This window comes from Schistosoma mansoni, chromosome 1, assembly GCF_000237925.1.
Source record: "Schistosoma mansoni strain Puerto Rico chromosome 1, complete genome".
In the NCBI taxonomy this organism is placed as follows: Eukaryota; Metazoa; Platyhelminthes; class Trematoda; order Strigeidida; family Schistosomatidae; genus Schistosoma; species Schistosoma mansoni.
In genome coordinates, this window is record NC_031495.1 from 45,884,863 (window position 1) to 45,900,054 (window position 15,192).

General features: G+C 32.2%; 1 protein-coding gene across 1 annotated transcript in view; it reads right to left on the bottom strand.

Moving 5' to 3' along the window:
- Positions 1–14,666, bottom strand: part of Smp_170330 (putative collagen alpha-1(V) chain precursor) — a gene marked incomplete at both ends in the record, with an annotated part of 68,886 nt that extends 54,220 nt beyond the window's left edge. The window contains 10 exons of the mRNA XM_018794596.1: positions 140–202; positions 1,842–1,895; positions 4,077–4,268; positions 6,906–6,968; positions 9,816–9,938; positions 10,116–10,178; positions 10,218–10,262; positions 10,721–10,855; positions 12,084–12,158; positions 14,664–14,666. Coding sequence (XP_018648994.1) covers positions 140–202; positions 1,842–1,895; positions 4,077–4,268; positions 6,906–6,968; positions 9,816–9,938; positions 10,116–10,178; positions 10,218–10,262; positions 10,721–10,855; positions 12,084–12,158; positions 14,664–14,666 — 816 coding nt within the window. The remainder of the gene's footprint in view (positions 1–139; positions 203–1,841; positions 1,896–4,076; positions 4,269–6,905; positions 6,969–9,815; positions 9,939–10,115; positions 10,179–10,217; positions 10,263–10,720; positions 10,856–12,083; positions 12,159–14,663) is intronic.
- Positions 14,667–15,192: the final 526 nt, after the last annotated feature.

Here is a 15,192-nt window from a genome sequence, read left to right on the forward strand (position 1 = left end):
TAATTATAACCGTCTTACTCTTGACATGGATGATATTTTCCTAAGTCATGAAATAATTGATATAAAGCAACAAATATTGTTATATTTTTGCTGACAATAACTTTCTCTCAAGTAAATTAATAGCTCTAAATAAACTTACATCTAGTCCGGGTTCACCAGATTCACCTTTTTCACCAATTGATCCTTCTTCACCTTGTAGACCCTATTTTATTTATTATAGAGAAATAAATAATGTAGTAAAAATATAAACCATCTTATAAATATGATAGAGTAGTTGGAAAAACTCATCAATCATTTATTGTTAAAATGTAGTTTATTCAATAAGATTCTGAAACTACTACAGGGATAGTGATTGAATTGTCGATTTGATTCACTGAACCAATTCCTTGAAATAACTAGTTATCTATTGTCTGAATAAAGGATTATGTAATATTGAAAAAATCCATGTTATTAACCATATCCAGGAATTTAGTCTCAAAGAAGGATGACTACAGCTTACTCATTTCTCATTAATAAACAAATAAGCAGGAATGATCATTCACTTTAGGTCGTAGTGACAAACATGACATTTCTGTTTTGGTTAAACATTACTGTGAAAGATAAAGTTTATAGCTGTTAGTTTTTAAGAGATATATTTTGACTAGTCTACTGTCTAATGCTGCGATGGTCTTTAAAAAAAACTTTAATTTATGATACTTTGGCTGAACACTGTATTCGTTTTTTATGTGCATTTGTGGTGAACAGCAATGCTTGATAAATAGAATACTAGTAGAGCGTACTTACCCAAATGGATTTAAAAAATAAGGTGCACTGATCATTCATTAAAGTGTATTTCCCGATGTATGTGCGCAGGAACAGCACATACAATCACTTTCTTCATCAGAATCCCAGTTTGCTTAACGTTGTGTATTTCCCTTTCACTTTGTTGATTTTGTTCTATTTACTCTTTAAATTATAGGAAACCTTATCCTCTGTAACTCAATATATTGGTGTTATTTCAGCATAAATTTAGTGATCTAACATACTTAAAACAATTTATACTTCTGGTCAGGCACATATATTGTATTCAGACTATCTTATATAGTCTTGGTCAATTGATCACGTTCTGTATTCTGAAACTTACATTAAAGATGGTAAAAATAAGAATTTTAAAACTATTTTACTGTCAACAGTCAGTCAGCCAGTCACAACGTAGAACTTCGTACGTACGTACATCAGTTCTAGTTGCCATACCACATTAGCACAGAGATGCAGTTATCGATTCAAATTCCATAGTGGTAGAAGTAGTAAGAATATAAGCATTAATGTGAAAGATTAGGGTTTGAAGGGGTCAACATAAAATTTTGAGTTATTATAAAGCATTTCTAGCACGCTTTATTTTTCTAAAGCAAGTTTTTCTTTAAAATAACAAATTCTTCAGTTCACAATGTATATTTCTGTTTGACACTTTTGTCGATATTATAAACCACAGTATTAAAGGGGAAAAGGTCATCTTTACTATCAAGCAATTTGCATTCATTTTCCTCTAATTTCGAGTGAATCTCGTTAGTTATTTACTTGAAATGATTCAGCTTCATACATCCTGTTCCTCATACTGTTTTAATAATACTGTATAAATGAATGACTGTAAAAAGTAAATGAGACATTCTTTTCTAAATATTTTCTGGGTTTACGTTTTGAATCTTACAGTTTGGACTATGTTCTAAGGTCCAATTCAGTCGCTAAAATACTTGGTTTAAATCGATCATATTATTAGCATATTGGATTCATAAATTAAATTATAGTAAGAATTTTTTTAAATAATTGGTATTTTCCATATCATTATGGTAAAATGAGCTTACCACATCACCTTCATCTCCTGGCTCTCCACTGTCACCTTTAGGTCCTGGAGGACCCTACATGAAAACAAACGTTAAAAACGATATGAATAAATTTTATATATATTGATATATAATGAACGTAATTAACAAGTGGTAGGAGGCTCTATGCTAAGGTTTTGAGGTAATCTAGATTTAAAGGAGATCTGATGTTCTATTCAGGTGTTAAGATTATAAATTATTGACCGTATAGGTAATCGATTGTTTGGTTGTAACATCTACTTCCAGTTAAACTTACATGAATTATTCTGGTTTTTGGACAGACCAGTTTATTATTCTTCTTTGCACATTACCAACACACGTTCTGACCTTGTCAATCACTCGTTTATAACCTTGACCGTTTTTAAATGAGCGCACGCTTACTCTACTCATCACATGTCTTTAGTTTATTTTTTAGTATGACGATTTGTAGTGAGTCACGCTTTGTCAAATGGGGGGGGGGCACAATCTATATCTTTTCTTTGTTTTGCTTTCCTACTTCTCATCTTAGTGTCTGTATGGTTGAACGGATTTCTAAAATCAGTTTATCCAACTTAATTCGTATTTACTTTCTCATTATCATCATCACTCAAACGACCTCAGATTAGGCGTAATACATGGAGTCAAACAGAAGATTCATGTTCACGGCATATTCATGCGTTTGTTCAAATGGAAGTCACAACACGGGCCACTAAAGTGGCGAGTCCAGCATGATGATAGCGATAGTGTTATCCTGACTGTTACTGGCATTAACAAAACTATATTAGTTATGACCGAAAAAAATTTTCAATTAAAATAAACAACAAGTAATCATTCAAACAATTTTAGGAATTAACATGAAAATACTTAATTGTTCTTAAATTTTATTTTCCCGATATTTTTTTATGGGTTAGCAATGAATTGATTGTGTGATTTTGCACTTTAAATTAGTCAATCCTATCGAATTGGAATGTGCATTAAATATTATCGTTCCGATCAGTAAGCTTACCTATTTATACCTTTACGAATAAAATCCATTTATTTAAAATCTCTTAAATGATGTGATTAACAGTTGGAAACTGTTATCACAAATCGACTATTCTCTGGGTTTGTCTATCAAATAACGGGTGCGCCAGAGAAGTTCGGTAACATATTGAAAGCCCTATATACAAACACCGCAGGCAGAGGGTAAACAACCATCTCTCTCCATTGTTCCATTCAAGCAGTAGGTTTAGGCAGGTTGCCCAATCTCACCATTCCTCTCCAACTTTGCCATCGATGACGTTCTGGAAACAACTCTGATGAATATAGATAATGGTAGTGTGGATCTGTTGCCTGGAGAAAGACTTCTCGACCTTGAGTATGCGGATGAGTGAGGCCAGTGGAAGTCCTGACGTAACTTTCTTTTAGCTCATAATGATGAAAGTAACTTCTTTAGCTGAAAGAATTCTTTTAGGTTTTATTTCTCCTAACTGAGCTGCTTCAATTATTATTATTATTGTTTCGCTCTCATACACTAATTTTCATTCTTTTTTATTATACTCACCTTCCATTCTCTATTTCCTCACAACCTTTGTGTAGTGTATATATATTTTATGTCCACCTTACACCAATGTTCATGTATTTAAACAAATCAATAAACTAAGAGAACAAGTGCTGGAACACTTAGACAATAAAATACCATCCATCATTGATTCCTCAAAAAAAATTTGAGCGCAAATAAGTTTCGTATTTTAAGACTGAAGTTCTTTGGTGTTTGTATTACTCAATTGTTGGTATCCAAGATCGAAATTTGATTATTTTTTGCTGATGTATGTGCATCCTGAAAGAATGCCATGATACCCATTTCCTATTACATGTTTTAACGTACACTTGGATTGTGGCTAGTGGTCCCATTCAGGATGTGTATTTTGCCCAATTTGAGACTCATCATCTGGATGTACCTGGATCTCTATTGATGTTCAAACCCTTCAAAAATTTTATTAAATTAAATTATTTTGTAAATAAACAATAACAAGTGATACACGTGTGGAATTTACTGAAAGTGACATTTTGAAAAGCTAACATACCACCTTACGAGTTAAATAATATAACCTAACTTTCAGTTAATAGTTATTATGTCTTATAAATAGAATTAGAGAGAAACTAATTGGGAGAAAACGTTCTGCAGAAATTAGTCACTAAGCCTTATTAGAGTCATTACTTTGCAACCAATATGTGCCTGGTATTTGGCTGACTTACTATGTCTCCAGCTTGACCTCTTGTAAAACTGATAAGTTCTTCTTCAGTATATTCGCGGTCCATATCTTCACATGGTTGACCATCTTGTCCTCGAGGACCTGGTTCACCACGATCTCCGGGAATTATATTCGTATAATTGTATACTCCACTTTCACCTTTAGGACCGATGTCTCCCATCAAACCTACGGCTCCCTATAACATAAAATATAATAAATATGAGCTTTTGCATTTATACTTTATCTTTATAATAAAAGTGGGTGTGCAATATTTTGATGTTCTGTATAAAACTGAGAAATTGACAAATTTGTGAATGGACTGATGAACAACTGTTATATATGTATTCTTAGCGGTCGAAAATTTTTACAAGTTAAAGTCTAACGATAGTTTCTCACAAATACTGACATCATTTAAGGAGGAATCGGAAACCATTATCATGAGCGCTCATTATCGAGGAATCATAAATGTGAATATATCGATTACTACCTGGCTTTAATCGTTCTCAAACGGTAAGAAAAGCTGCCTTCCAACTGAACCTAGCTCAACAGACCACCAAACTAAAAAAAATATTGTTGAAAATTTAAAATGCAAGTGGTTGTATTTATGATGAGAAAAAAAATTCGGTTAAAAAAGATGATCAATGGTAAACCTTAGCATAGGAAATTTAAGTACTTGGTACACAATCCGAACTGATAATTGGATTTTTTATGCATTTAGATGAACCGGCATTTTGAATCGTTAAGTCTACCTCACTAAGACATCGAATATGAAATGTGAGGCTAATTTATATTTTTATTGACGTTAGCTGATAGAAATTATCCTCATATTATGAGTTATCAAACAACCACTTAATTAATATGGGTTATGAGTTCTTAGCGATATGGGTTAGGGGTTTAGTTAGACCTAACAACCTATTGCCTTACAGTTTGGCAGATCTGTACAATTATTAGCATCTTACGAATTTTTAAAGTTGAAAAATCGGTTTGTGAAAATCATAGATCCATGAAAATGATGAAAATATGGTCAGGAAAGTAATGAGAAACAAAAATATAGTATGAATTAAGTTGAAAGAAATTTATAAATGTAATACGAAAATCTTTTCAATGCTGACAGTATTGATATAAAATGAGTGTATTTCTACCATTATAACCGCTTTTCAATAATATCGTCTATACACTTTCGACAGAGCCCATTCATGAAACTCGCGTTTCCCTCAACTGACCATTAATAACTTAATCGATTAATGTTTTACTTCAGTTTAATAACATACTTGCTTCTCTCTCACTCTTTTGAGCCTAGGTGGAATACGAAGCCAATTCAGCACAACATTTATACACTACACTAAAAAATGATAGTGTACGATTTCACTGAATGATTTTCTCTACGTGTAGCATCACTATTGTTAATTTCGTTGTCAAGATGCCCGTTGTCACAGTTATAAAATAGAGCGCTACCTATTTTCGCTCAGTATATTTAGCTCTAAACAAATGGTAGTTTGAATGTGCTGGAAAAATTTCAGCTGAAGATAATTCAGCCGGTGATTTATAAAAATATATACACAACCAAACAATAACTCATTTTGTCTTCCAAGAAGTGTTATAGAAATGAATAATCTAAAGGGCATATACGAAATAAAGACAATATCATTAGTTTTAGGATAGAGTTTTGGTAAATGTAACATGATTGTATAAAATATCAAGTAAAAAAGTCATCTTAACTAAACCATGTTGTCAAATACTGATATATGTCAATAAAATAATATGAAGGGCTAATCTTATTTTCATGGCTAATGATTGTACAGTATATGCTTTGACCTATCAATACAAAATATGGACAAGTATATATATTGTCGCATCAAATTAGCACATGTCAACCGAAACAATAGGCAAGGATAGATAAAGCTAAAAGAGTCTTTTAGAAAATAATTTACATCATTTTTAGAAAGAAACCATAATATAAGTGATATTATTCCAATGATTACTGTTTTCTTATCACTATTGTTTATTTCATATGAAACGCGCATAAGAAACAAGTGAATCATGGAAATTTTGTGATAATCTTTTGAACATTTGATGAATCTGAAGTCAGTGCTTATTTTCTGTTATCAGTTAAGACTAATTTACTTAATATTTAGTTTTTTTTGGTTTTCATCTTAAAGATAATGTGAATAACTTTATCCAGAAACTCAGTTCCTGGATAGTATCATGTTTGTTTAAAGACATGAATGATGTGGATTGAATCTCACATAAGATCGTTGGTACATCGTTGGTAAATCCTAATTTACTGTTCCATAATACTTAATCAGTCTTATTCAGAAGTACCAATAAAATCGATTAATCAGAAACAACAATTTATAGATGAGTGAAAAAAAAAATGAAAGTATGAAAATAGGCTTGATAATGAGAAAAATGAAATAAAATGGAATGAAATTCATTTGTAACTGCAAAAATGGGTTTTTTTATTTGCACTGGTTACGTATAAAATAGACGATTATTCAAAGTTGAAAGCATCAGTCAATTAAAGCTAGACCATCAAGGAAAACCTGTAAGCACTGGACGGCCGTTTCGTCCTACTGTGGGACTCCTCGCCAGTGCGCATCCACGACCTCGCTTCACGAGATTCGAACCCAGGACCTACCAGTCTCGCGCGCGAGCACTTAACCGATAGACCACTGAGCCGGTATCCGATGATGTCAATGTCTCCACAAAACCCCTTTCTGGTTATTCAAAGTGATATTTTAGGATGAACGCTGTCGTGTTAATGATATTCACTTACGTATATATGCCTAACTAATGATCTGTGTTTCAATTACTATTTCTTATAAATACTTACTGATTCTCCTTGAGGTCCACGTGGACCAGGAAGTCCATCTTCCCCATCAAGTCCTGGCAAACCCTAAATGAGGAAAGAAAAATAAGTTAAACTGTAGATGAATGCAAAATCTAGAAGACATTCCAGATGACACATTCCTATTACTCATTTTAATTAAACAACATATTTCGTTAACAATGTATTTTATTCAATATCAGTTATTGACAAAAATGACTGATTAACCTCAGCTAGTATCTTTGAAATAAAAGACGATCTATAAATATCAGAAGTGTTGCTATTACTGTTATATACTGTAAACAAGTACGAATGTAATTTTTAAACATTTTCTTGGTTCCTATTGACATTTATGTATCAAATGTATTTGTCAATTAATCATAACCCATAGCCTGACTTCTGATTGTCAACAACCGAAATACAACTAGGTCAGGAATTTTCTACTGTCAAATAGCTTTTAATTCCAGAGAGAAATAAGTTTATCAGCAAGTTATGTTAATTTCAAAACTATCAGGTGATATTTTATTTATTTTTTTAACTAAAATTACATACTGTTTAGTAAGGAATAATGTAAACTAGGTTTCTGTTTAATTGTTAGGGTATCTGTGATGTATTATTGATTTAGGACAGTAAGAGAATTAGTTAAACGCTTATTTATTAAGATATTAATCACGTAAGAATAATAACAGATGAAAAATAAATGGATGAGGGAAATATTTTTTACACCCTAATGGATTTAAATGTGGGCAGATGAATTTGGACATGAAATTAACCGATGTAAAAAAGTGTCTCTATGAATTTATTTTAAATTTATAGAGTTTAATCTAACTGAGTGGGCTCCAAAGGCTGATAGTGTATGTAAAAAGTCAGATTTATAATCACTAAGTAGAGTTGAATGTAACGGAACCTTAGTACATCCCATCAAAGATATTGATTTGATGAAATTGATGACCTATTTTCCAATGGATTAGGTAATCATATTGAGATTTTAATTAGTAGTGAGAATTAAGATATGAAACCGACTACCACTGGTTAAGTAATTCACACAAAAAGCAATCTACAATTTTGTAATTATTTGCTAAAATGAAATTTCATGAATGAGAAAACAGTCTGAAAAAACTGTCTCATCACTTGTATATCTACATTTATTGTTTCTTTGTAACAATCAGCGTCAGAATAGCTCACATAAATTGTCAGAAAAAAACAAAAATTACTAACATGATACCTAAAAATCTTGAATATATTCTGTGGTAACTAACTGTTGAAATTAACACACATATCGCTCAATTTCAGTTCGATAGTCCCACATACATTCATTCATGATGTTCCATTTAAGACTCAAACTAAATACCCAATCCTTTAAAATCTTGATCATTACTCATTAGACTTGAGAGTTACTATAAGTATCTCTTAGTATCTGTGATGAAATCGTTCTTCATAATACAGATATATCTAACTGGTGAGTTCTAAATAAGATAGGGTATCTATCGTAAGTCTTGTTGTTAGAATTTGTTATCACAGCTAATATCACGACATCAATACATTAAAGCGATATTAGAAGGAACATTAGTTTACTTAACATTAAAGAAACGAAGAGCGATCCAACTCAGAGTATGTAATAACAACTTACATCTTTCCCAGGTTGGCCGATTTCACCTGGATCTCCCTATAAATAAGCACGAAAAAGTATTTAATTATATTTTTATATGTATATATTCACTAATAACGATAAATAAACATGGTTATTGTATATGATCGTCGATAGTGCGAATCGTTCATTATCTGTAATGATATGGACCATGCTTCTTGGTTACTTAGTTACTTCAACAACTCTCAACAACTCTCATTTCTAGGAGAATCGATAAGAGAGTCAAAGCGGCGTTGAACAGGAGCTTCCCCGATGCTCACTTGGTTTCTCTATAAAACATCAAGTGTCCTTTATACCATTCAAAGGTAGACCAATACCCTTCTGACGTCATCTCCAATTGCATCTATGAATTTACATGTACCTGAGATAGCAAGTACATAGGAAGAACGGAGAGAAGGGTCTCTACAAGGTTTTCTCAACACATTCCTAGGAACCTACGGTTGAAAGGGAGTAAAGTCTTCACAAGTGCAATTCCCAGACATCTTTTTGATAGTGGACACGATGTAAATGTAAGTGATGCATTCAAAATAGTTAACAGACAAAAACACCTATCTTACTCCGTTTTACAAAAGCTATCGCTATCAAACCTTTCTCGAACTGACCTATGTAGACAGAAGGAAAGTTTGATTAGCCTTTCCCTACCTTGTTGATGTTTGTCTAGTAAACTTTGTTAATCTTATTTTTCTTCGACCCTGTACCCAACTTTTTATTATTCTATCATCTTCTGATATTTAGCTCTTACATAATCTGACTGTTGTTCATATATTTCTCTATTTTATCATGTTGAATGATTACCTAGTCACTTAATAATTTCATTACCCTTACATAACCTCTTGATTATTACTTCCCAACATATAAATAAACATCGATCTTGACAGTGCTTATTCATACACTTTATATCTCTATTCTTCTGATTATTATGATCCTCGTCACGTGTAGAACATTTATCTAAACTTCACAAACTAAATAATTGTTATTTGAAATTGCATGCAGCTCATCAGAAACCGTCAATTAGAATGAATTCATTTTATTCTGCAAACCTTATTGTTCTTGCTCTGTTTAGATTTATCAAAGGATCTGGTTGCATAAAAGTCGCCCAGTTATGAATTCAATCTTCGTTTTAGAAGTACTGACACGTGGTACACAATCAACTATTGATGCGATGCAAAAATTTATTAACTAATGAAATCTTATTTAGAAAATAGTTTTATATAATACAAAATGATAAGAATAACCGTTTTATTAATTTGGAAAAATGAATGAATTACCTTCTCACCCATTAAACCTTGTCTTGAACCTCCAGTGTATCCTTTAGGACCTTTAGTTCCTGGTTCACCAGGTGTGCCTATTATACCCGGGGCACCAGGTTCACCTTGTTCACCATTATCTCCCTAAAGGGAAGAAATACAAATAAATAGTGTACTTTCTTTGGGACTGCGTTCATCAATAATATGTCGTATTAAAGAGAATTTCTACCAGATTGAGCTAATCAGTTTATCAGAATTCAATAAATAATAATTAGAACAAAATTATGAAAAATATAAAAAATATATTTTTAAATATCTTACCGATTCACCATCACATCCACTATCTCCTTTTTCCCCTTTCATTCCTCTCATACCAGGATGACCCTTTAGAAATCATGACATTTAATTTAACTAGACACTTACTGGATCACCATCGTTACCGGGATAACCCGGTTGACCAGGTAAACCCTATAGAATTGAAAGAATTCTGTAGAAGTTATGAGGTAAAATATGGAGATCTTTTATTCAGCAAACAGACTTGAAATAATTCGTGAATAACTAATTAGCTAACTTCAGACCATAACAACTTTACTATTTAATGTTCATTAAATATTATTTGGTTAGCTACAAATGGATACCTTACAGTTTCCGTCTACGGGTACATAAATTTTCTGCTTTAATATCGACTTATTAACATTTAAATTACCCAGATTAATGTTATTTGTCGTCATTTTCAAAATTAATTAATCGCATACATCAACTCCAAAGAAGAGTAATCTGTTGATTATAAAGACTTTTAATTATTCGAAAAACAAGATATCTAATAAGAATTAGTTATTTCAGGTTTCTCATGTGACAGATATAAAATTATCAATAGCAAGATTCCTCATCATATAAAAAAATAGAAATAATATGTATATGCAAACCTTTTCACCTCTTGGACCCAATACGCCGGGAATTCCTTGTTCACCTTTCTCACCTAGTGGTCCACGAAGTCCAATAAGACCTACATCACCTGGAGGTCCTTCCGAACCTCGTACACCTATTGGACCAGGTTGTCCCTGTTCAAAGTTACACATTTGTAAAACAATTAATCATTTATTAGTTTTGATTTAGGTAATGATAATAGTAAGAATAACATTCAATGAATATTTTCCACCATAATTTCCATAGATGCCTGGAAGTTGTTAGGACAGGTTAATAGAAAAGTGATTATAATTGTTCCAATATATACTACTGAACGGAAAAACTGAAGACTAAAGACAATTGCGGTATGATTTATCGAGTTGGTGAAAACGATCTCAAAAAGTATTATTCCCCTTATTTAGAATGACCGTCATCCAGCCGACTTAATGTTAATATTCATGGAAAAACCTTGTTTAGAATTTTTATTTAAATCAAAAAATAAACTGATCCGTTTGATGAACCAAACAATGTACATTTGAACTATTTATAATTGCTATTCTTCATTTCAATGGCAAAGGACGTCAAAAACTTTCTTTATGTTGCAACTGACACTTATCGATAGTTTGCTACTTAAATCTTGGAAATTGATGTTTTTTCTAGAAAACCAGAACTGTATCACTTATCAGTCAGAGGTTTTCTCATCAATGCTGATCAAATTCTATCAACCATACACAGTGATATTTCAGTTTTTCTCGGTAGCACAATTTCAACTTACTGCCATCAATAACAAAATTCACTGATGATGACAACTGAATTGTCTCACGTTTATGTCTGTGCATTAGAATACTAAAAGAATGTTTGTACAAAGGAGGCATTCAATATGTCAGACTATACCTTCAGTAGTATCTAAGGGACAAATAAAGAGAATAGGATAACTCAAAATATTTGAATATCTAACAGATGAGTCTAGTTTTTAGGTATCAATGTCAAGGTTGGACTTGGTAGTTTCAAGTAAGTTGAGCTTTGGGTAGAAAGTTAATAATAAATATATTTTTGTTATATCCCAATAAACAACCGAATATTTATTTACTCTCCAGAAGTGGCTTACACTAAGTCACGAAACGTCAGAAATATAATCTTTCTACTCATTGGGATATAACAAAAATATATTTATTAGCAGACGAGTCTGGTGTTAATCTGATATGAAATCTACCATTTCAATTCTAATAGTTTATACAAAATAATTATGTGAATAGAGATACTATTTAAGGGATACGAAATTTTCAACATTTAATAGCTCTAAGTAATTTTACTAACAAAGTTTGATTATTAAAAAGTTTGTAGTTGTTAAACAAAATTACGTTTGAGTAGATAAAGATTTACCTGTACTCCCTGTGGACCGACACACTGACACTTTTCAGGAGCACAAACTATTGCACATCGATCTAGATCAGATTGCTAAGAAAAGAAAAGAAAAGGAAGTTAAAGGATTAAATATCTTTCATACGTAACAGTAGAGATTACGAGAGTGATTTATCAAGTCATGGCTAAACTAGTAACATATTACAGATATGTATCGCAGCATAATGTCTATTATAAATTAATGATAATGATTGTGTCCCTAAATTCCCTGACACGGTCGGGGTTGAGGTGAGTCAGCTCTCCCTCTCCAAATGCTCTCACATGTCCACGCGTATACAGCCACTACTACACAAGTCCCACTCGCTGCCTTCTCGCAGTGCAGATGTTGTTGACGAAATTGAGAGGACGAAAAGCGAATGCCTGACGCTTTAACCACATTGGTGGATGCTGCACATCCACCAACGGGATTCGGAAAACCCTGATTCCAAACCGATGGTGCACATGGGATCCAGAATCCTGAGGGAACAAATGGCGTATGAACCAATTATTCATCATCGGCTACCATGGAACTGCATCTCCTAAAGCTGCTGCACTGCCTTGTGGATTAGGCCTTTAGGTCAAAGACTTGAGGAGTGACCCTCCAAGAAAACCACATGTTTCGGTTTGGGCACCCGGGCAGTATTTCATCCCTCACACAAGTCACTTGATTTGTGTGGCGCATAAATGTTTGTTGACTCCTTGTACCAATGTTTATGGGTGTAAATAAATAGACGTTATACCTTGTGGTTTGTGCCCTGATTGATATATCACGTGACGATGCCGCCAGTTAGAGCACAGTGTTTTATCGATAGAACCAATGACAAACGAAAACCTTACGAACAGTCTGGAGTCCTTATCGGTCCTGCTTTCCGCCTAGCCCAGCCAGTTAAGTCCAGAACACCAATAACATCCTCTGCAATATGAACCATTTATTTCAAACATACTGGGTTTATATACCAACCAAACAGACCACATTGTACCATGAAATAGGAAACAACATTTGTACAAGATTTAGCTAAACGTGGCCGTGAATAAGGGGGATAGTAATTAATAGACAAGGCATAAGTCAAGAATGGTAAATCGTATAATAATAGTTCATGGGTTAAAATAAAGCTTATAATAAGAGGGAGGCGAATATAAATAGTTCAGTTAGTTAACAGTTATACAATAAAATTATATAAATCATATTGCTCCATAAATGGTTCTCAAAAGTTACCATTCATAGTTCTCTTCCGGATATAACAATAGATAAATAAAATAATAATTGTTGTTATTTTCGCTGTATTAAAGACATTAGTGGAAAATATTCTAATGACAGTCCAAAGGATTTCAAGAAACCATGCATCTGAAAATTAAATCCCTGTAATAATAGAAGCTGTTGACTGGCACCTACATTTTATAACATAACGTGGGGAAAATAATTTACTGGTCAGTAAAGCTGCCAGTATGTACGTGAACAAATAAACTAATTCATTGATTCTATTCGGGCTACATATAAAAAGTATATCTAAGGAATCATTCATCTTAGTTTCAAAGAATTTTATTAGGGTCTGTGAAAGGAATTATACGTGAACGACTTTTCAAGAGCCACAAAGTTTACTTTTAAAGATGAGGGAAATTTTGTGCATAAAAACATTTACTTCCGTCTTATGCGTTACCAAAGGCATAATTGCACTTATGGGTTTGCAGTACAACATTTTTTTCAGACTTTTTGTTTTACTCAGATATTCAATGAGGAATCTTTTTGTAAAATCATTTTTTTCGAATCATAACTGTTTCATGCCTAATTTAGTTTTTTTTGATCGAATTTTCGTATTTCAAATATTTTTACTTCGATTTCCTTGACTTTTTATTCAACATAAAGAAGTTTCGTTTACTATGTACTGAATTTTCTGGGAAAAAACGATGGATTCTTCGCTGTATACACAATGAGTAATTGAATTTTATATGGAAATCACTGGAAATTTAGTTTATGAAAACATTATTCATACAATTATGAATTTTTTAAAATTCGCTCTACATGGAACAATTCAAAATAAGTTAAATCTCTGGCGCGTGACTGGTAGGTCCTGAGTTTGAATCTCACAAGGCGGGATCAAGGATGGGCATTGCTAAGGAGTCTTACAGTAGGACGAAACGGCCGTTCAGTGCTTCTAGGTTTTCCATGGTGGTCTAGCTTCAATTGACTCATGATTCCAACCATGTTAAATCACTGAATTTCTTTTTTCTTATAAATGTGTAATTTCAAATGTACTTCATTCTTTTCATTCTTACTAGTATACCTAATACAATAGTTGTACATTGTTGCCTAAAGGTAAGAACATGAAACGTTGTTAAATCAACTATGAAAATGTTCACCTTATTTATTAATGGATAATAATCTTTTAAAGAGATACATTTAACTGATTACATCATTTTCAAAATGTTTCTTTTTTAATTTTGCACTTTTATTTACATACTAGTTATAGTTTGGAGATGTACATTTCCAAATTCTTTAGGGAATGATCACTATTTTTGGTTCATTTTTCCACATATCTTTTGATTAAAGATGACACCACATACCATATCTTTAATAAAAATCTCTTTTTGATATCTTCTAAATTAATTTGATTATCTAATGTCTAAATGTAGATTAGTAGAGTTTAACACAGTTAATAGACATTAATGTCAAATTACCACACATATATATAAACTATTGAATGATAGACTCTATTCTTGTTATCTTAACGTCAGTCTTGTTTCAAGACTTAGTTTACACAAATATAAAGTTTACTTTAGTTTAAATGATCTATTGCGTCAGTATACTATAAAAAGTTATTTTATTTATACGACAAAATGGAAATTTGATTTACAACATAATGTCAAGGTCATACGCCTTGACACTTAAAAGTAGCACTAAATTCAACCATTCCTTATTTACAAAAAGAAAAAATTAACCTTTTTCTTCAATAATTGGTTTTTTGTTCAAATAATATTTCGAGTTTTCAACTTGATGAGAATGACAGTCAAAAGGTTACATTCAAAAATATAAACTCTAATAATCATGACATTTAAACGTATTCACTTTAAGTAAGAAGTTAAACAACAGCAA